We start from the raw sequence: 23,021 nt of genomic DNA, 5'->3' as shown, positions 1-23,021 counted from the left end.
CACAAGACATGATGGAGAGTGGGCTGAAGAGATCAAGGCTCCCCAGATCCATTCAGTTTGGATACTGTGAGCAAATCAACCTGTGTGAGCCCCTGAGGACCAGGGGTATGTAACTTCACCCAGGAGAATATGTATGTGTGAGCTAGGGTATAAACTGACCCAGTAAAGGTCATTTGGAATTAAAAGAAGTACAGATTTGGGAACTCAGATCACATTCTGAAATCCAAATCTAACCTGAGTGGAAGAGCTGACAAGCAGTGAAAAATACTGTCCTTAATACTAATATCATCTAGAACATTACATGGGATAAATAAAGTGTGGGAAAATAAGCATTTTTCTGTGTTTATGAGCTTTCTTCACTGATCTGTTTATTCAGCTTGTCTTCCCTGGTTGATCACAACTAGCTTTGAGTGCATCCCTGCAATGTTTACTTTCAAAGTTGGTGCCAGAAGAAGGTATTTGCCTCAGGACACAACCCCTGACACTGGGGCAGAGGGAGGCAGATTCCTGCTCAGAGGAAACATTCACAGGGGAGTGTTATAGCAGGAGATTGACTTGTTCAAACAATTAAAACTGTAAAAAGTAAAACCTGAACTTAAAAACAAACCCCAGAAATCATCTAATGATTCAGGCACATTAACTGCTTTGCCTTCGTGTGCTTTTTGGAGCTGTGATGTTATCAGATCAGCCACTGCCTTTGATCTGGGGGTGATTAGGATCTATGCTTATAGTTATGAGCATATGGTATATGGTTTTAAAATTGTAAGTTTAAAATAATTACATTCTGGTGCTGTTTTTAAAGAATTATTTAATTATCTCTATGTTCTAGAATGGTTTTGCTGCCAGTTAATATTCAGTTCTGGCCTAGAGCCATCAAAATCATAAGGTTTCCTTCAAGTTTCATAATACTGTTAAAATAGAGTTGCTCAGTTTCCTTTAAGGAAGTAAAAGAACTTCCTTTGGTTTTGTTTTTACTTTCTCTGCAGTTCAGAGGCTTGTATGGCTTCTTATTGCATAGGAAAAGGAGTAGGAATATGGGGACATTCCTGAGGTGGATAATAGAGAGTTGGGCTTGTGACAGATTTTCCTGGGTATTAAAATTTGGTTCAAACAGAGCCTCCAAAGTGATGTGCTGGACTGATGGGTTGGTATTGACTTCAAGTTTTTTAAGATTTCTACACAGTAGTGTAGAACACTGATCTTGCTTCCAACCAAAAAGGGGTAATCAAAGCCAGATGAAAACACTTACTGAAAAGTTTGTCTGAACTGAAGAATCTCTTAGGCTAAGGGTTTACATGGACCAAAAGAAACCAGAGTTAAGGACAGCTACTCATGGAAATATTTCACGATCTCATACATTTGCTGTTCAAATGAGAAAACCATGTGAGACCTATAAAGTCATAGCTGGAAAACCAAAGGCCAAAGCATGGGGACTTTCAATAGTTCATAAAAGGAATATGAAAATAAGAGGAGAGGTTTTAAGCTAGCAAAGGAACTGCAGTGGTCTCTTCAATACTTAAGATTTGGGTATGCCATGAAGTCTGACTTTTTAAACAGGGGAATGGCTTGTGATCCATCGTTATTTGAACTCTGTTGGAAGCTTTGTAATTTGACAGATTTTATTATAGATTGGATTTTATTGGTAGATTGTAACACAGCAGTGAAGCTTCTCTGTGGTTTGAGGGAAGCAGTCCATGCTGTGTCTTGTTCTGTCTAAAATGCAGCTTCAGATTCAAACCCACATCCATCTTCAGGGTTTGTGCTGCACTCGGAGCCCTTAGAGCAGTGCTGGCTGTGCCAAACAGGTATCTCTGCTGAAGGAGTTCACAGGTTCCTGTGGGTGCTGTGTGGAGCTTTCCTGTGTGTTTTCCATGCTGTGGAACAGAGCTCAGGCATGGAGGTTCTTACCTAGAGTTCCCCAGAGTGAAGTGATACGCAGCATCAGTGACTAAAAGTTTGAATCAAAAGGGAGAGGATGTGTGAGCTGACAAGCATGAATTTTGCTGCTGACCACTGGTTTGTCCTCTGGTCTAAACAGATGTCTAAATCTGTGAGAAAGGAGAACAGAAAGGGGTCTGCAGACAGCTTGGAATAAACATTCCATAATTGTTTCTATGTGCAGCCCTGAAACATTCCATAATTGTTTCTATGTGCAGCCCTGAAACATTCCATAATTGTTTCTATGTGCAGCCCTGCTTTTTCCCTTTGTTTACTGTCAGAGCTGATTTAGACTTTTGTCAAGTTCCTCCAGGCAGGGGCATGTCACCCCTGTGTCCTGGCTGATGGGAGCACTGGATATTCTGTGTAAATAGGCCAGTGAAGCTGGTAGGAGCAAAAATGCCTTTGCTGTCAGGGTGCTGCCAGAGCCTGGGCACGAAGGCAGCAAGCTGTCTCCAAGCTGAGCCTCTAAAGGGAAAGTGTTCTGGGAGAAAAGGAGACTGAATTTATAGTGGTTTTATTTATTTCTTTTTAATGGAAGGATGTGCAGGATGTGGAAATAGTATTTGAATTGCAACTGTTGAGAACTTCTCTCACATATACTGACAATTCTAGGAATAGCAGAGAGTATGGAGTAGGAAAAGAGTGTTTTAGGGCAATGACTTCATCCCCAAAGAATCAGATTTATAGTGCCTTATATTTTGAAACAATGGTTTTAATCTCTAAATTAGTTCATGTATTTACTTATATTTTTCTTATTAATAGTTCTAGGAACCATTGATTATGTAGAAACTACAGTAATGACCCCATTTAGTGACTTTATGTCAGAAATTATTGTCCTTGGTCTTAAAAACCCCTGTGTTGCTATTCAAGTGTTTATGAGGGTATTTACAACTCATAATTGTGGTATATCTTCCTAAAGTACCTGCTGGAGTTTTCAGAAGCATTTGGGTTTAGAAGTGTTTCTTTGCAAGATGATTAGTGGTCAGAGTACAGGGAGGTAAGATGCCACAACTAAATGGTTTGCTGTGCAAGGGTGAAAAAAACCGATTAAAATCCAACACTTAATGATCTTTGCATGTTTTTTTAACAGTTCCCTTGTTTTTTTTTTGGTTTTTTTTTTTTTTTTTTACTGAGTTATGTTTGTTCAAGATAACGTGGGCATAATTTCATCAGAAAATTGATGTCAGTATAAGAAAATTCCAGAAACTGAGAGATTTCTGGCTGCAGAACAAGTCAACTTCCAATGCTGTGAAACTCATAAAGAATAGTTGTAGTGTTCTAATGTTACACTGCATTAATGATAATATTAATGCACAAAACTTTAACATAGGTGTCTCTGTGTGACTGTGTTTATTGGCCAGTTTCAGGAGATTCACAGACTGGTAGGTTCTAAGTTCAATAAAATAAATACATTCTAAAGGACTTAGACTGGCAAAATCAAATGCAAACCCAAACTGTGCAAACACTTGTTCTGCTCACGTCTCATTGAGAGAAGGCAGCTCCTAATGGTGACTGAGTAGGACAGAACTGGAAAGAAGGAAACAGCCTTCTGGAGGATGTAAGCTGAAGGTGGCTTTTCCAGCATTTCCAGTGTAAAACTTTACTAGAGAGTCCTGCTCAAACTTGAAAGCTGCTTAGGAAAAAAAGGTGTTTCAAATGTTCACCAGTTCATCTGCTTGTGCACCTTGAGGTTTAAAAGCTCAGATTTTGGAGTCAAGAGAACCTTGTATTTTGAGAGCAGTGGTTTATCTTTGAGGTGCGTCGAAGTTCAGCCTGGCTGGTGGTCCCTTCATCACTTCTATGTGCTCAGCACTCAGCAGGCTTACTAAATTCAGGGTAAATCTGCTGCACAGGAAAGGTGAGTGCTGTACAGAGGGGCAGAATTGTTCAAGTGAGATCTGTTTGGTCCCTTGGCTTGTGTGAAGTGGGAGCTCATGCTGCTCACTTGAAAGACTGGGCAGTACTGCTGGGCCACTGCAATAACTTTGCACTTTGCAGGACCAGCTGTGCCAGTATGGGGATTTTAGAACTGCCTAGGTAAGAAAGAAACTTGCTAACAGAAGACAATAAAAACTTGGATGTGGACATTTCAATGTGCTAAAATGAATATTAAACTTCAGCATCTTAGCTGTTTTTCTTTTAAAATCAGATACTTGTTGGCAAAATATTAAGTAATTAAAAATTTATCTTCTAAGTAACTATTAGGTTTTGCATATTAACATGTAGCCATGCTCTATTGGACAGGCACTACTTCTTGCTGTTCCCATGCTTTACTTGTGGAGTGGTACAAATTGCCTTTTTTATCAGGGCTTACTTTATCTTCACTTAGGTGTTGGAGTTTTTTTGTATGTGTGTTTTTTTGTTTGTTTTTGTTTCATGAGGCTGCTGACCTGTTTGTACTTTCAGTTGAGTTTTACATGTCCTGTGGTTACTGACTTCCAGTTTAACTCATGGGCTGGGTTAGCTAACACGAATAACACTGCTGAGCAGGTTTTACTTAACATTGTCAATGATGAGCCAGTGTTACTCTTTTTAGAAATGCATTTATTTGCACCAAGTGTTGTGACCTATTTTTCTTAAATGCTATTAAAAAAAAAAGTATGTTTCTTGTTTTCTTTTCCAATGGGAAAATGGAGAATTGTGCTGAACAGTATCACAGATGCTGTGTTACTTTGTGATGCTGTGCAAAATGCACCCTCAGTGTTGCAGGGATCATATGTCCAATTTAAATTGCTGCTGCTACAGTGACTGCAGGGGTTTTGTGAGGGTTTCCTCACCGTGACAATTACAAGCATCAGTAACCAAGCAGGTCATGCTGACCAGGGAATTGGTTCTGCTGCCTGTTCCCATTTCCACTCTGTTCTGGTTCTTGCCACGGATCATTATAGCACTGGTCCGTTTGGTCATGACCAGAAGATCCCAGCCAGTATTTTGCATTCCTGCAGGAAAAAAATGCAAATCGCTTGGAGTGCCAAAGAAAAGGTCTGACTTGTGCCATTTGCTGACACAACTATTTTTTGTAGTTGCTAATTCAAGAGTATGAGCTCACTGTCTGAAGTTGTCTGGGGGCTGGACTTGTGAGTAGATGAAAAATGTGCCTGGTAGGCTGCTGCTGCCCAGTGGCTGGGGAGTGATTGGTGGAGCATCATGAGTTAGAGTGAAAGTCAAGGCAGAACTTTTTATTTAATTGTATCAGGAGCTGTCACCTTCAGTTCAGATGCCATCAAAACAGGCTTTGTCAAAAAATAAGCCTACAGATGAAAAGCAAAAGAGATGAAAAGCAAAAGATATATAAAAAAGGAATGATAGTTAAAATCTCTTATGCAGTGTAGAGATACCAGACTAATGGGTGAGTCTCTGTTATTCTGTGACCTTTTCTAAAACTATCTATGAATGTTACTCAAAATCTACCTTATGTTGTCTGTGGGCTTTTTGTTCTCCCTCCTACACTCTGTAAGCTTGCTCCAAAATACACTTTTCTCTGTCTTTGGCACATAGTTATGTACAGACTGAGCACCACCTTCCTTTTGGGGCAAAGTCTCCATTTGTCTTTGCTGTTTTTTTCATTGTGACCACTTTTGCTCTCTTATGTTTCAGTAGACAATGTCATTTTGATGCAGCACACCAGATAAATACAGTTATTTTATTGAAGCAGACTTTGAGGAGTACTATTGATTATTTATGGAGACATGCTGTTTTAATCAAGTAAATTCATTTAAGCTGTCATGGTGAGTCAGTATAATTCTGTGCTTATGCTTCATGCTGGAGAGCAGGTTTGTATTATAGATGATGCTGGTGATTTAGAGGTTGTAACAGCATCAGTCAATTGGCACAGGAGTTTGGCAGTGCTGGTTTACTGTCTCATATAATCTCACAAGTGCTTTGAAAGCATTGATGTAAAGTTATTTTCAGGGCCTGGCTTAAACAAAAGAAGTGTAGCCAGTGAAGAATCCCTTGTCTCTGGTTTGCTGAGTCGCTGTGCTGCCGTGGGGGCGGTCTGTGTGAGCAGAATGTGGCTTAGAGCTGCCAGCTGCTCTGCTCCAGCTGCGTGCCTCGCCTGGGCTCCAGGCTGGCTGCCTCCCTCCCAGCATTTCTAGGTAGTTACTAATTTTCACTGACTCCCTGGCCTGGCCTTCAGTCATAAGGCTGTTTTTACCTTTGTGTGAGCATGCAGTAACACCTGACACCAGAACTTGTGTGAGATTAGGTAGATACCGAGGGTGCTCTAAATGCTGGGGGTCATTCTGGCATGTCTCGATGAGTTGAGATTTTGGATTGTGTTACATTTTTGGATAGGTACACTGCAGAAGGTGTCTGAGAAGTACCTTTTACTTACCTGCATTTCAATGTAGGATGCTTTATTAATGACTATCCTTATGATTTTCTAAACCGTTTAAGTGTGTTACATTTAAAATTAGTGTCACTGAAATGTTTAGAGTTGTAAAGGCCATCTTTATCAAGTACTGCATTCATAGAAACAGAATTGTGGCATTGTTTAGGGTGGAAAAGGTCAAGTCCAACAGTTTCCCCAGCACTGTCAAAGCCATGACCAAGCCCTGTCCCTGAGCACCACATCCACAGGTCTGTTAAATCCCTCCAGGATGGTGCCTCCACCGCTGCCCTGGGCAGCCTGTGAAGAAATTTTTCCTAATATCCCATCTAAACGCAGAGATGGGCACCAATCACTGCATTTTGGGCACATGTCAGAAGCTGCTGTGAGTTCCACCTCGCTGTGGTGCTCACTGCCCTCTAAAAGCAGTGAGGGCTTCCTTGGCTCCAAACCACGTTCCTGCAGCCAGCGAGGTGCTGCTGTCACCTGCTGGTGGGATTGCCCTTTGCTGTTCATGGAGTCATCCCTTCCTGGTGTGGAGATGTGGAGGCTGGGCCAGGAGCTGCACTCTGTCTGGGCAAACAGATCGAGATCAGCAGTGCCCGAATGTCAGGTTAGCAGGGGATGCTCTGCAGCGCTCCTGCTCTGTGACAGTTTGTGCTGGACACCCCAGATGTGTTCTGCTCTGTGGTTTGTTGTTTTGTTTCATCTGCATGTGAGAATAGTTCCAGGGGAAGATAAGGTTGGTTTGCCTTTATTTCTCCCCCCTCCAGGCTTTGTTTTATCTTTTTTAGCTTACCGGTGCTCACTTCAGTGAGTGCTCACAATGCTTACTGTTCTGCCAAGCGAGCCCTGCCCTGGGAGCTCCTCGTGTGCCAGCCTGGAGGAGCAGAGGCTCCAGGACTCAGTCTCATGTACCTTCACCTGCTTCCCTGCAGCTTCTTGCCAAGGAGGAGCTGGCGGCAAATTGTGTTGACAGGCTTTTAATTAACAGCTTCTCAGCAGGAGCTGTTCCGATGCCTCATAAGTCACAACAGAGCAACGTTTAATTTGCTAGCAAGCCAAAGTGTATTCAAAAGAAAAATCTTTCCACTTTGTAATTTCTTGAATGATGCCTTTCGCACTCAATGTTTTAAAGCTTCTGATTTGCAATTAAGGCTTAAAGCTCATTAAGCTTACTCACGAAAACATTTTGCTTATATGAAGTGTGTAAGATCTCCTATTTTTCAGTCTTTAAATTTTTTCTTTTTTGTGGCAGCTTTATTTTGTGCAACAACAATATTAATCTGTGTAGACTGTGCACAAGACCTCTTGTTCCTGAGAGCTTTTAAAATATTTTACCTTCTCCTTCCTGCCAAGTCTATTTTTTGCTTTTTCCTGTGGTTCCTTCTGTTGTCCCATCTGTTTGGTTGCACTGCTTTATTCTCTCCTGGTGTTTGACATATACTAATCCTTTTACCTTCTATCCTTCACAGCTTTATTGAATTGCAGTGTGTAGTTCAGTTTTGCTTCTGCCTGCCCTTCACTAGGATGTTCCAGGATGAGCTATGATTTTTTGAAATTCAGAACTGTTAAAAATTGTTCCTTCCAACTTTCCCCCTCCCTCTCTTTTTACTTTATTTTTATTACTGCTTGCACATGCCATTTATGGTGCTGTGAGCCTTTGGGAAAAATACTGTAATGACTCTGGTTTCTTGCTTCTCAGAATCTCCAGATCTTTCCATTCTTCCACAGTTTCCAAAAGCTGTAAAGGTTTTGGAAAAAAAGTTGTCCAAGTAAAATGAGATGGAAAGACCTCAGTCCTGCAAAATGTATGTGTATAATGGATTTCACTTACTGCAATCACACAACTCTTTTCAAGACCAGCCCCAGTGGATAAAATAAGTTCAATGATTCCTGAGACCTTTTCAAATACTAGTAATGAAATTAATTGGGGGGGGGGGGGGGGGGAACAGTGTAGAAAATATCCGAATTTTGAGGCTGTGGTTTTATCAGCACTCAGAGATTAAAATCTTGCGAAGGTGGTTAGTTTTTGGAGTCCAGAAGAGTTTTGGTAAGCAAATATGTGTTAGTTACATGTGTAAATAAGAACTGTCATTCTCAAAAGCAGGAAAAATAAAGAGAGGCCTCTTTCTGTGAGGAAATAAGTTTGGGGGCAAAAAGAGATGGTGGAGGGGAAAAAAGTTACTTTCTGTCAACAGGTTTGAATGTTCTGTCATAAATAGAACTCAGTTCAAAGGATCTGGGAATCTCAGAAGATTTCTTTCAAGACTAACCAATTTCCTGCAACACACTGTCAGTGCTAGGAGGAGGCATCTCTTGCACATAAGAGCAGCTGGTTGTTTAAAAAAGAAAAAAAGGCATGTAAGGTGGGAGAGCAACCCCCTCTCATCACTTATATAGAGCAGTTTTCCACAGGAGAGTGTACATCTGTGAAAACAAGGCACTTGGACAAATTCTGTACTCTTCAGAAATAAATTTTGCAAGGAAAAGTATATTTGGATGTTTTCAGGAGAGGGCTTGGGTTTTTTGTATTTTTATTTTTGCAATGAGTAACAACTGCCGAGGCTTTATTACTTTTTAGTTTACTGTGTAGTGGTATTGACAGCTTTTCTTACTCTTTATTATCTTAAGAATTGTGAATGTGAGTATTAACCCTGTGTTAGCAGGAGCAAGCTTAATTTAATGGAAAATATAAATCTTTTTCATTTACCTGAAAGTTTTGTTGTGGAAATACAGTTAATCCTATTGTTAGGGTGAAGGCAACTTCTCCATTTTGTTGTTGCCAATTTGAATTGCCTTGTGTTCTTGCCTTTATAGAATAACTGATGCTTCCACATCTGAAATATATATTTGCCACTATTTTGTTGTTTGCAGGAACCACAGATATCTGAAGATGAAACCATGAAGAGCAAGCAGAGTGAATAATAATGCTTTTCCGCAACCGTTTTCTGTTCTTGCTGGCCTTGGCAGCCTTATTAGCCTTTTTGAGCCTCAGTCTACAATTCTGTAAGTGTCCTCATGCTTTGTTTTCCACATATGGTGGTTTACAGGTGTGTTTAAAAATGGCCATAATTGCAGGTTGTTTAAGCATTCTTTCTTTATTGAAATATTTGGCGTTTATTTTGGGGGATTTTGTTTGTTTGTAAGGATTTTTGTTTGTTTGTTTTCCAAAAAGGTAAGAAACAGTTTTGTGTAGAAATCTATACAATCTAGAGAGTTCAAATCAGGCTATTTTGTTAAAAAAAAAAAAACCTGCATTTTGTAGTGCAGTTAAGTAATTGAGTGTGATTAAATCCTTCCATGAAAGTAGACAAAGGACATTGGAGTGACAACTGCTGCAATTCCTATTTTATATTGCATCAGACCAGATGGCATTTAGGTAACTGCTGTGAGAAGTTTGAGTGCTGGAACTTCTCCTGATTTGTACCCTCCCATCAGGAAAGTTCACGCAGTTGGATTGGTTCATCAGAAGTGGTTGGTTTGTTCAAGAGCAGATAAATTGTGTTGTGCTTCAGATGGGTCAGTGCAGAGGGCCCTGGCATCCTGGTGGCTGAGCAGGAGGTGGAGCTGGAGGCAGGGCAGTGCAGGTGACACATGAGCACTGTGCCCTGTGCCTGGTTCTCACCTCCTGCAGCAGAGAGAGCATTTCCTAGCTAAAGCCACATTTTGTGATAACGTGGTCTGTGCCAATGCACAGCAATGTAGTGAGGTGCTGTTAGAAGGCAAGTAAAAGCACAGTCCATAGGATAGGATAAGATTCTTTGTTGTTATTGTCCTCTTTCATTGTGTTTTGCTGAGCACAGTCCTTCTGGGCTGTGCTTTTTTCTGCGTAGTGTAAAAACCCTCAAAACCCAAAAGATTGCATTAGAACTAGAATGTGTCTTTTGCACATGACAGACAACTTAAAAAAAGGGAGGGAGAGAAAACGAAAGAAACTTTGTGGTTTTCTACTGTTATTTTAGTGTGCTTAAACTCATCTTTGTGTAGTAAAGGGATCTGTGGCTCTGAATTGCTTTTTCAGCCTCCTCTGGGCACAAGCCAGGGGTGTGATTGCAGCTTGTTTTGCCCTTTAGGCTCGTTATTGCTCTACCCTTGATGTTGGTTATGAATTGTGCATGGGGTGAAGGTCCTAGAGGAGCTGCAGCTGAAACATGAAACTGAATTGTTAACTAAATGAGTTTTATTTAGAGAGGAGGAGGCAGGCATTTAGGAGAGTGAATCACATTTCATCTAAAGATAAAATGATTTTCTGCTTAATTAGAACATAACATTTCTGCTAGAGATAAGGATGTTCGAGAAGTGCTTTAAAAAGCACGGAAGCTGCAGCAGGCAGCCAAGGTGAAGCTCAGTGCCAATAGCAGCACTGATACAGAGACCTTTACATCATGAGAACTGCAGTACAGTCCACTGGGAGCCAAGACATTCAGGTAGCCTGATACTTTAACTTCTACTAGCTTCAGGATGTAGACCAATTAGTCCAAACTTGGAGCAAAGTCCATCTCCACAGCAAAACCAAAACCCTCTTGGATCACCTTGTGCTTCTAGGTGAGCTGGTTCAGCTGGGCAGCCTGCAGCTCAGCAGCTTCAGGTGAGTTACCAGGGCTATCACTCGTTGCTTTCTTTGTCACAGCCTCATCAGTGCCTGTTTCTGTCAGGAGACACTGCTTTTTCACATCATCAGAATGCTGAACTTTGGGATAGGTGGGTCCGGCTTGTCGCAGCATTCTTCAACACCAAAATTAGCATGAACCCCTCCTTCTCCATCCAGCACTTAAAACTTCTTGGCAAAAAGGGTAAAATTTGAGCTGTGTTACCCCCACTTAGGCAGAGCATCCTGCTACAGGCCCCTCATGAAAAGACAGACTCTGAGGTCTGGAGCAGTTCCTCAGTGGAGCTGGTGCAGGGTCTGGAGCACAAGTCTGATGAGGAGTGGCTGAGGGAGCTGGGAGTGTTTAACCTGGAGAAAAGGGGGCTCAAGGGGATTTTATCACTCTCTACAACTACCCAAAAGGAGGTTGTGCAAGGTGGAGATCAGTCTCTTCTCCCAGGTAACAAGTGATAGGACAAGAGGAAATAGTCTCCAATTGTGCCAGGGGAGGTTTATATTGGGTATTCTTCACCAGAAGGGTGGTTTGGCATTGAGCAGGCTGCTCAGGGCAGTGGTGCAGCCACCATCCCTGGTGGCATTTCAAAGACATGTAGATGTGGCACTTGGGGTCATGGCTTAGTGGTGAACACGGTGTGCTGGGTTAATGGTTGGTGTTGATCTTAGAGGTCTTTTCCAACCTAAGTGATTGATAATATGGTTTATGCTCATGGTGTGAAAATGAATGTTTATACATTTAAACCCATGAAAATGCCCAAGCCACTGATTTATTTTGTTTTGTTAGAAGGGAGGTACCTTGTGAAGCATTTGGAGTGGAAATGAATGTTTTATGCTGTTGTGAGATTGTGAATCTCTGTTAGCAAGCAGTGCACAGCTTTGTGGAGGAGGGCTGGTAATTTTAAAATATGCTTCTGCTTTTCTAAGCATGAAATGTTGAAAATGTCTCTTCCTTTCTGTGATACATTTGTTTATAAAAGCAAAACAGTAACACTAAATGTATACTTATACAAGTGGTACATATCTTCTATTTTCAAACTAATGCTTTAGAGCAGAGCATAACTCCTGTAAGTGCTTGATATTTTATCCTTCTTATCCACACGTGGAACTGTGGCATTTGAAGCCAGACTTGTGAATTGTAGCTGACTCTGAAGCAAAGCGGGTAATAAAGGCCAAGCTCAGCTATTTTTCTGTAGGTTCTGACTCAATATTACAAACAGCCCACACTGGGATGGCTGACAAGGTCACAGTCTGGCTCATGCTTCAGCTGTGAGGGTTCAGGAATTGCTTGCAGCAGTTTGCCACCCAGTCAAACAGAAGAGGATGCTGGTTTAGTTGAATGTGCTGTGCTGGGAAGGAGCTGGAACTGCTTTATGAGCAGTGATTTCCTCAGCCATGATGAGGTGGAGGTGATGGGTGGTCGTGTGAGCAGTCCTAGTAACTCTGTCCTTGCTTGTAAGACAGACTCCTGAGGCAATTGTTTCAGAGCTCATAGTTGTCACATCTCGAGTTCAGACACAAGGAGAAAAATGCTGGGGAAAACAACCAGGATAGGACCTCAGAATCTTCAGTGTTGGTAGGGTGGGGATGAACCCAGGATTGACAGAAAACTCTGTCCCCTGTTGTGATGTTTGGTTCTTCTTGGTCCCTTTCTCTTCTCTTGTGCTTTCTGAGTTCTGTAGGCTGCTCTCCTGTGCTGTGTTCGCCGCAAGGCTGGTGCCTTATGTGGACAGTAACAGCTCACCTCACAGGGTAAATCACGGAGAAAGTTCCCCCCAAAGTCTCTCTCAACAGCTCTGAGAGCCAGAAGTGTTCTCTCCCACCAGCAGTTTCAGTGGATGGACATGGAGCAGCTGGCCAGGATCCAGGTCAGAAGCTGCCCTCAGCTCTGTCCCAGGGGTAGGGCAGGCAGCTCTTGGAGCAGTTGGTTTATGTTTGTCCATGTGTGTGCTGGCTTGGCTGGCTGCATCCAATGCCAGCTGCATCTTCTTCATCTCCTTATCCTGAGTATGAGATATGTAAGCAGATTGCTGCACAGCTGGAGACTCTTCTTAAACTGTAACAGTCATTCTTCAAGGTGACATGATGCTTGGGTCCTGTGAAACACACTCCTTCCTGCCAGGGTCCTCTGTCCTGTACATTTTGGGCAATGGGGCACTTGACTGGTTCTGCTCTCTACATCCTTGAACAGGAGCAAAAGGCCCAGGGTCTGTGTTGGGCTTTGTCTGCCCATGGGGCTCGCTGCTTTCCTGGGAATTTCACAAGGAGCAATAGGGTAGGGGAACTTGCTTCAGGAACTCCTACTGTTTTCAAGCTCTGTGTATTTATTGAGATAAATAATGCCACAGTTTTGGGTTTTTTTTTTTGGTTTTGTTTTTTTTTTAACATTCCTGGTGGATGATGGGTGAAATGCATTTGAGACACATGTGAAAATTTACTAGGATATTTTAATACCTGTTCATAGTTTTGTCAGGTTTGGTTACCATTTCTAGTAGGCACATAGAAGACTTTTAACAGGGAGTTTATACTTGCTGAAAACATGCAAGCCTTAATAGTTCTAGGCATCTTTAATGTAATTGTGTAGCCTGGACTTTGAAGCAAAAGGCTGGGGCCAGATGTGCCCTCAAGTTCAGTTTTGCTATTAATGCATTGTACAGAGTTAAACCTAGAGCAGTCAGCAATAGAGGGAACCTCTCTTGAATGGCAAATGCCACTGGATTTTGTACATGTTTGAATTTTTAAATAGTGTAGGAAAATGACAGTTTTAAAAGTTAACACAAAGAAAATGTTCCACTGCTGGCTAGAAGAATGCTCTGATGTCTCTAATGGATAATTATATCAATGGAACATTTTTGTTTGGAAAGCCCATTGGACTGGAAACTGGTTGACTTCCAAACCAAATATGACTAGCAGATTAAAGTTTTATAAGGAATTGTCATTGTTTCTCTCCTGTTTTACATTTGGGGCCAGATCTACAGAAACGAGTGGAGAAGTATTTTTCTTATAGTGTTTATTAGTCCACATATGTTTTTATTTTTCTCCTCTTTGTTTATGTAAATGGTCATGGTTGTAAAACAATTTAAAACTTCAGCATTAGAGACAAAAGGAGAGCTGGTTTTGATAGACTTGTCAGTTAGGGCTGTTCTAAATTGTAATAATGTTGTTTTTATCTAAAGTTTTCAGTGTTTCGCTTTGGCAGAAAAACTGCAGAATGGAAAAACGACCTGTGCTAGACTGTGTATTTTTGTCTCTGTAAATATTACCTGTAATGCTGTTGACTAAAAATGGGCAGGTTCATTCTGTACAAACATAGAGAATATATGTAGGGATGCTTCATTCTTTTTTTGCCAGAAGAAGGGGTTGCAGTGGCCGAGGTCTTTCTTCCTGCTCTGACTGCCTAGAGCAGTGCAAAGGGAAGGTAAATGCAGTGGCTGGGGGCAATTCTTGCAGCTCAGGGACACAGGATGGCAGTGCACCTGCATCCAAAGGATGTGCCAGAATCCAGCTGTGGTCCTGCAGCCTCAAACTAAGGAGATAAGACAGAATTTTGGACCCTGTCAATGTTAATTGCATTGGTTAGCTCAGGAGCAGGAGTTTACAAGTAGGCCTAAAGAGCAGCTTTCTTTTTCCTCCAAAGACTGGTACCTGAGAACCCAATTACTGGGCAAGCACAGGCCTTTCATTACATTAGAAACATCTGTGACTGGCAGCAGAAGCCTCAAGGTGGGTCTCCTCAGGATGTTTCAAAAATTTATCCATGAGTTTCCTTGAATAAACCAAATGGAAAGGCAATTTAAAAGCTGTCTGTTAGGATGCCACGTGTACACTCTGTAAAATTTGCTTGACAATGATTTTTTTTTTTACTCTGTAATCAAAGGCATGTAAATTAATTTTTCCATGAAGTAAATACTTTTGGTTTTTAGGGGTTTTTTTCCCCTATCTACTGAAAGCCTAAGGAAAAAAGTAACAGTCAAGAGAAGAGGACTAAAATGGTAGTGGGAAAACATCCCTTTTTACAGGGTTGCTTTTTATAACCTTGTGGCTGACATCAATTCCAGACTGTCCTTCTGAGGGCTCTGGCTCTCGGGCAGCTCTTGCCTATGGAGCTTCTCTTCTGGTTTAGAGTTTGTTTTCCTACATACTTGGATACTTTGATCAGTGGCTTAGGCTTTCCTTTTGATAAAAAAGAATTTTGGTGACTGCCACTGCTTTTTAGGATGTTGGCCACTGCCCCAGCAGGGTGCTGGTTCCCATGTAAAGTGTGGAGAGCTGTTTTATGGGTTTTTTGGATTTTTTTAAAAATACTCTCTCTGGCTCGATGGGTCATGCTTGGGTGTTGGTATATCAGCATGACTGGAAGTGACATTTTGCTGTTCCAGTAATAATTTCCCTCTACTTTCTGTCATTTGATTTCGCACTGGAGGTTTTGGTTTCAAAGATGAGTCACAGGAAACAGAAATTGGGATTTTCCACACAGAAAAGCAGAAGAGTTTTATTTTGTTGGCTTGAGCTTTGCCAGCAGCTCTCACTTGATGAGGACAGTGTGGGCATCATGTGCAGCACTGAGGTGTTTGGGGTTTAGCCTGAGATCCTCACCAAGGATCCTGCAGCCCCTGCTGGGAGCCAGAGCCCTGGGCCAGTGGCTGCTAAGGTGGGTATTGCATTTTGCTGGTGTATACAAGTAACTATATTTAAAAAGCCACAGCTTTAGAATTCTTGATGTAGAGAACTGGTTTTTGTCATGTGTTACCAGCATATGAAATTAAAAGGAGAACAGATATCTCCCTTCATGAATTTTGCCTTCGAGCTCATAAGCATGGCAAATTTTTCACTCATGAGAAATCTCTCTGGATTTTGTTTTTTAGAAGTGCTAATTTAATCTGAATTTAAGATTAAAGGGAAAAACGACCCACAAATAATAAATCCAAGGCTCTGTATATTTTAGCAGCCAATGAAGAGAACTAACTGTAAATACAGAAATTTTTGTTAAGGATCCTTTTCATGTTTGTTACTGGAGTTTTAAATAACTGTTTTGTGATTTTTCAAAAGTGATGCTATAATGCATCAGTCCACAAAATGAACCCCTGAAGGGAAAAGAGCATGATGAATGCTTGAGAATGATACTATGGGGCAGTCTTACTTTCTCATTAAAAAATAGAGCAATCATTTCAAAGTAGCTTTAAATATAGGTCAGGTTAAATTGCTTGAGACAGGACTTGACCAACAGAAGTTACTTGTCAGGCTGCAGTACTTCATAATTCTTATTTAAATCTGTATTCTGACTTCATCCATGGTGGTTAGTTGGACTGTATTTTAGCAGAATTAATATGAAGTGTTAAAGCACATTTGAAGGCTACTGTACAGTTGATTCTGTAGATCAGGTGATTTATTTATTTAGATATTAGCAAATTCTGTTTTGTCATTAAACCAGTTCTCTGCCTTTCCTTTTTCACAGCTCTTGAAAGGTGAGTCAGGCTGCCTTACAGGTCACTGCAGGCATGTTTTAGAATGGCATATCTGTCTTTTAAATCCTATAAAATTATTCCTAGGATTTTTCAATATGTTACTTGTATACTGGGCTAAATTGTGTTTTAACAACTGGAACATTGTTTTTAAATTTGGATGTTCACCTTATTTTGTTTGTTGAAATAGCAAAAAGAGAATATTGTTTCTAATGTGCAGCTGTTCCATTCTGTATAAATGGTGAGTCAGGGTTAACTCACACTGGTGAAATGTGCACGGTGTAAAGCCTCAGTTCTCACAAGTGCATGGCTCCCTGTGTGGGGTTTGCATTCTGGCTCTTATTAGGGGTTTTCAGGATAGCTGATGGCAGTGTGGGGTTTGCATTCTGGCTCGTTTGGGGTTTTCAGGATAGCTGATGGCAGTGTGGGGCCCTGTCCCCAGCCCTGACTGCCAGGGCTCTCTGGGAGGTGGGCTCTGGGCTTTGCTCACCTGTGGGTGAGGCAGCCAAGGCAGAGCTCGCCTGTGTTTGGTTCTGCCCTCCCTGCTGGGTGTTGCTCTTGGGGCTGGCTGGGCACTGGGCAGTGATTCTTATCCCTGAAGTCTGCTCTTTCCATGAGCAATTTCTCTGCTGCTCATCCCCTTGCTCCAGGGTTGCCTACCCTTGTACTTCTGTTTTTCTCATGTTACAGAGACGATGGCATCAGAACAAAACCTGGATGTCTTAAGCTGAGAAGGCAAACACAGCCTTGTCACTCTGCTTTGTTTTAGTAGGAGCCTTTTGTTAATCTTTTGCTGACCACTCTTATTCTTGCAGAGTTTTCTGAGAATTCACAATCATTCACACTTTATTAGCTTTATCTCTCTTTACTTTTACCAGAGCATTTAGGACAATGTTATCTATTAATTGCAAATGAGCTCATCATACTTTAATAACTTGCTGCCCTTTGTTTGAGATTTGGGTTCTGCGTCTTCATCAGAGAATGTTCTGACCCAAATTTCCCTTTTCTCCTTGTTCAGTGAGCAGAGTTTCAACAGGACAGTGCCAGGAAAACTACCTTAATGTCAATGTTGCTTATTTCTAGGCCATGTGCAGTCTTCTGAAAAGCATGGAGGGCTACTTAAACTTCATGTTTGATGATAGCTTTGTTTCTCTGAGCTGTGCTTTGTGCTTGCCTTAATCCCCACTGTGCTGCTGCAAATTGAGTTGAAAACCATTGGGGTTTGTGGATGTGCTGGTTCCACTGTGTGTATCTGAAAGAGAGATGCTTAATATGCTTCATACAGTTGTTCATGTTTCTCCTTAGTCCTTTTAATTTTTCTCTTGTGAGTTGTCTTTCAGGCAGTTTTGTTCTTTTATCTGTGCTTTTGCAGGGATCTCATTGAAATGATACAGTGACTGACTTAATCCAAAGTATCTTGTCACTTGACTGTAAAGGTTTTTGAAAAATTTATTGTGTGTTCTTGGGCATGTGGAGTTTCTGTGATTAATAAAGTCTCTCAAACTGTACTGATTTTGAAGATTTTAATGCCTATAGGCAGTTTTTTTATTGCCTTTTGATTTTTCTAATAAGAGTAATCTCTGTTCCCAAAATGAGTTCCCTTCTGGCTTTTCAAAGCTCACTCTTTGAGAGAAAAGCAGTGCTTGTACATACTAAATGGCATTGTGGTTTATTTTAAATGAGGTGGGGTCTAAGTAGTTTGTATTTAAAAGACTGGGGCTTTTGTGGACTTGCTGCAGTGAAATATGAAGTCATGTAAAATGGAAGTGATCTCCCTTTGTTACTTTTATGAGATGGTTTGAATTAAAAGAGCTGGAAACATATGTGGTATAATTTTGGGTTTACCAACTGTGCACATTAATGCTGAATGAAGACAAGAAATAAGATTCACTGTCTTCCCCTAAGCTGTTTTATGGCAAGAGTCCCAAAGATACCAATAATTCTCTGATTCAGAGAGCACTGTTCTGAATTCCTGAGATTAATGACTGTCAAGGAAGGCTTCCCCAGCACAAAAATCTGTCATTTCTACTGTATTAAATATGTTTTGAGGTTTGCTGCTGGCAAATCCATGGCAGCTTTCTGTGCCTTGCCCTGGTGTTGACAAGGACAAACAAGTGAGCTGGCTTGGCTTGGGTAAGCAGTGGCATATGGTGTTGAGATCACTTCCCTGAGCAGGTCAGTTTGTGGACAGAAAGCAGTTGGGATTAGATGTGAAACAGAAAAGTGCTAATTCAATGCAGTAATGAAAATATTGATTTGAATTTGTAAGGCTTTTTATCTTGGAAGGACACTGCTGTAGAGAGGTGCCAGATGTCTGTGGGCTCTGTCTGGCTGCTGCCATTAACATATGAGGCACTTGGTGCCCCGTGCCTTGGGCTGGCAGTGCTTTGATCTCTGCCTGCAGCCAGGTGTGAGGCTCAGGTGCTGCAGGGAGGGCAGGGACCAGTGAGCTGATGTAGTTTGTTGCAGCCCAAAAGCTGCTGCCTTGGTGTTTTGACACCAGGGGAGCAGTACTTGTGAAGATGTGCTGGGCAGAGCTAAGGTGTGGCTTTAAGTCTCTTTATTTCTTTGTTTTCCCTGTGTATTTTGGGATTCCTATTTTAACAGCTGGATATTCTAGTACACATCCTAATGACAGTTGACTTGAATGTCAAAGACATTGTGAGTAGTTTGGGATGAGTTTGAGGAGTCTGAGTCTCCCCATTCTGAGTTTGGGGAGAACCCTAAGGAAAGGAGGCATCCAGGATGATAACAAAGACAAGTGCATACTTCCCCTGTGTGCAGGGAGCACTCACAGGGCTTCAGCTATAGAGAGCTCATGTCAGCAACAGAGTGCTGGGTAACAGAACAGGAGCAACTCTTGAACTTATCTTGAACTCTCCTTTATGGGGCATATTTGTGTATCATGCCCAGCTGCTGTAGATGAAAGGATCACTGAAGCCTGAGGATTTATAGCCCGTGTTCCTGAGAAAATACGTTTTGCTATGTGTTCTTCTGCTGTGCTGAGTCTTCTTGGCTGCTATGTTGGTGTTCAGTTCATGTGTGAAATCTGCCAAGCATCTTTTTGTCAGTCATGTTGCAATCACTGCTGCACAGCTCCCCACTCCAGTATTTGTGGGAATCATACAGGATAAAAGGAAAGAAAAAACCAAAACCAAACAAACCTCAATCTAAAAGCAAAGGTCCCCACCCCCTGGAAAAGGATGGCAGAGGCACTCAGTGCAGCGTATATCAGTGTAGAGCAGTTGATCTTTATTTTGGGACAATGCTATGGAAATGGGAAGAGTTGCCAGCTGTTTCTGAACACAGCTGATAAAAGCTGTTTTGAAAATCTGTTCCAGGACAATTCAGTTGGATTAGTTCATTTAGCTGGTACTGAGTTCTGCAGACAGAAGCAGGACAGTGCTTTAAAACCTTACTGCAGTGCTCATGAATCTTGTTGGATAAGCAGCAGTGGCTGGATCTACTGTATTTATAAAAATCGTGCTCAGGCCATAATTCCCCCCTGTTTAGTCTTTGTGTATTTAAGCCTTGCTTGGTGGCCCTCAGGACACTGATTTGGTACAGCTGAAGTCTTCTCACAGCATGATGAGACGTGGCAGCTCCCAGCAAGAGGAGGGACTTCTCCAGAGCGTGGTGGTTTATGGTGTTTGCTGCCCTTCTCATTTGGGAGTCCCAGCGAGGCTGTGGTGGGCCAGGACCAGCACAACTGTGTCAGTGAAAGCACTGCTGGGCTCCTTTTGCATCTTGTCACTGAACAACCTGGAGAAGGAGCAAGATGTGACTTGAGCAATGTGTTTATAGAGCAGCAAATCCATCTGCTTGTCTGGGTGTGTTGTAGGAACCTCCCCCACTCCCCCCAGACCGAGTGCAGAGCCAAGCAATGGGGTAATTAGTGACATGCTGGAAAAGAAATCTTTAGCATGCATGTGTATTTCTTTTAAAGAAATTAGTATATTAAATTGATGAAAATAGAAATCTATTTGGTGGTGAACATTGTAGAGTTTCAGTGTAGAAGGAAAATAGGATAAAATACAGCAAGTAATTTTTCACGTTGGGAGAAGAAGTGGAAAATGATTGTCATCTCCAGAGCTTGAAGAGGCTCAGATTTGCAGTCAGCATTGCTGTGTTATTGCTGTCAGGCTGAAAATCCTGGAATCTGTTTAAGCAGTGCCATATGCCCTTCTGAATTGTCCAGTGAAAAACAATGGGGGGCAGGGGGAAATCCCTAAAATTATAAAGCTCTTTTCAGAGCTGCATCTGGACTTAATAAATGCAAGCACACATTGTGTAATTTAATGTATCTGCTTAAATTAGATCTCAAACACAAGAGTACAAGGCCTGCCATGTTGTGTTTGGTGCAAAAAGGATTTTCTTAACATATTTCTTTTCCTCATGTAAGTCAGATTGTGACCTTGTAAAAAAATCTGCTCGCCATGCAGCTACTGCAGCTGGAAATAAGAAACCTGTTCTCAGCAATACTGGTGTTTAAAGCTGGTAAGCATGGTGGTTGTGTGTAGTTGTTCTATTTTACCTTTGAATGTGATCACACAAGTACTGAAATCTGGTTTTTTGCTCTGATATAGAATAAGGCCCTAGGTCAGTACCTGTGAGCTATGGCTCCATGGGCAAGGACTGCTTTTGGCACCTGCCCCAAAATGAGAAAAACCTTTAAAGAAAGTTGGCAGCTTGTGAGCCAGAAAATAGGCTGACAAGCAGGCTTTGCCCCACTCCTGGAAAGGGGTAGGAGGGTTGGCTATTTCTGTCCAACTCTGTGAAAAACAGCTGAGGAGAGCAGCCTATTTATAGCAGTTCTCAGTTGTCCATTTGCATCTCCAGTAGAAAACTTTAGGGATCTAAAAACTAAGAAGGCTGAAAACTCAGGTGGCATTAAGCTGAAGAAAAAGCTTTTGGTTGCATTTCATGTAGGAAAATGACACCAGGATTGATTAGAAAAACTAAGATGCACTTACAGGTTATAGCTGCAATTATATTTTTGTTCTGGGGTGAAAGCAGGCAGTGTGGTGAGAAAACTCATACTGGGGTGTGTGTGTAGAGTTCCATTTTGTTTGTGTGTGGCAGAAGAGCAGTGTTAAGTCTTGTTAAGTTTTTTTCCTTATGTCCTAATGTCTGTGATTTTCTTCAAAACACGCACATTAAATATCTGAATACTCTAGAGCTCACACTTGTTCCTCCTTCATCAGATCTGACTTCCACTGGGTTAGCTGAGCTACATCTGCAGTCTCCTGGATTCCCTGAGCTCCCATTTTCTGTCAGTGAACCTATGATACACAGGATGCATCAGAAAACTTACATTTCCTACACTTTAAACAGAGAAACAGCATTTTAATTTCAAATTTCCCCTGGGTATTTTTCCAGTTGGAGGAGAGTGGTTCCTCGTGTTGGCTGCCCTGCTCCCATCTCCAGCGTGTTTCGGATGCAGAGTGGCTGTAGCTGAGTTCTCCGGGTGGAGAAGGGCAGGAAGGGACCTGATGCTTCAGGCTCTGTGGTGACTGAGTCTGCAAGGCTAAAAGAAAAGGGAAGTCCACCTCTCTTCTTGATTAAATCACAAGAAGTAATTGGGGGAGGAAATGGGACTGTTACTTCTGTATTGTCACTATGAAACTGAAGATGTAGTTTGAGGAACTGCATGAGGAAATACAAACATAGCACTTAACAGAATTTTAAAAGCAGCATTTTTCTGATATTGACTCAAGTAATGCAGAAACTTATCCAACAAAGATGAGTGCACCAAAATGGACACACACCCTCCTCATGCACCCAACTCCCCAGCTGTGTGAATTGAATCAATTTCTCATGACAGGTTAAAATTTCTCTGTGAGGATTTGAAATATGATGTTGTGTTTCACTAGTCTGCTGCAGCATTCCTCATGGTCTTCCAAAGTAATTGGTTTTTTTTGCTGTAGGAAGAGAGATGCCCATGTTTATTTGATGGGATCGATAGAACTGTTCTAGTAGATTTTAATTTCTGGTGTCAAAATATGCTGTGCTGAAGGCCACAGCTGAAGTGTGGCTCTGCAGTGTGCAGTGCAGGTGTTCAAGGCTGCTGTAGCCAGCATTTTTCAGCACTTTTGATTAGAAACACTGCCATGAAAGGAATATTTATTTATTCATTACTTGTTTGCTACACCTAAATACTCTTTGTGAATATTTTTTAAAGTTTGTCCTAGAACATGACATGTAGGCTGCTGGCAATAAGATTGTGCTGTAAGACTGCTTGAAAAGTCTCTAAATTACTATGATTTCTTTTAGAGAAGGAAAAACAGCAGCAGCAGTAACAAAATTGAGTGGGTTAAATAGGTGTATGTGTCTGAATGTGTCAGCCCATAACTCACCACTGGTGCTGAGTGTTTGCAAACTGTTGGAAACTCAGAGGGGATCTGTAGTCTCTGTTTGCTCCCATTTGCCTGCTTAGTCAATCCCATGAGCTTGGAAGTTCCTGCCCTGTTCTCTGCTAGGGCTGGTGAATCTCTGTTGAATCAGGCATTTTCAGAATTTGGGCAGGTAACATTTCAGGTGTGTGAGGAGGGAAGGGCTTCCCTCTGCTGCCCTGCCACAGCTGCACTCTGAAGGTTGTACCTGTGTCACCTTGGAATGCACACAATTGTTAGGTTGAAATATTGTGGAGAATTTGCACTCCAAGGAGCCTTTATCTTCTCAG

The 23,021-nt window shown here is 41.7% G+C and overlaps 1 protein-coding gene across 2 annotated transcripts in view; it reads left to right on the top strand.

Moving 5' to 3' along the window:
- PXYLP1 (2-phosphoxylose phosphatase 1) overlaps window positions 1-23,021 on the top strand; it is a 48,310-nt gene that overhangs the window by 5,507 nt on the left and 19,782 nt on the right. Inside the window, exons 1-2 of one of the 2 annotated variants that reach the window (XM_053952322.1) lie at window positions 2,284-2,325; window positions 9,149-9,280. In XM_053952322.1, the coding sequence (XP_053808297.1) occupies window positions 9,202-9,280 (79 nt within the window). In that variant the 5' untranslated portion in view covers window positions 2,284-2,325; window positions 9,149-9,201. Of the gene's footprint in view, window positions 1-2,283; window positions 2,326-9,148; window positions 9,281-23,021 lie in introns of those variants that run through there. The other variant, XM_053952321.1, reaches the window with a different exon arrangement.

Source organism: Vidua chalybeata, chromosome 10, assembly GCF_026979565.1.
Source record: "Vidua chalybeata isolate OUT-0048 chromosome 10, bVidCha1 merged haplotype, whole genome shotgun sequence".
Taxonomy (NCBI): domain Eukaryota; kingdom Metazoa; phylum Chordata; class Aves; order Passeriformes; family Viduidae; genus Vidua; species Vidua chalybeata.
Note: the sequence above shows the minus strand (reverse complement) of the source record. Positions and strands in the feature narration are given on the sequence as shown.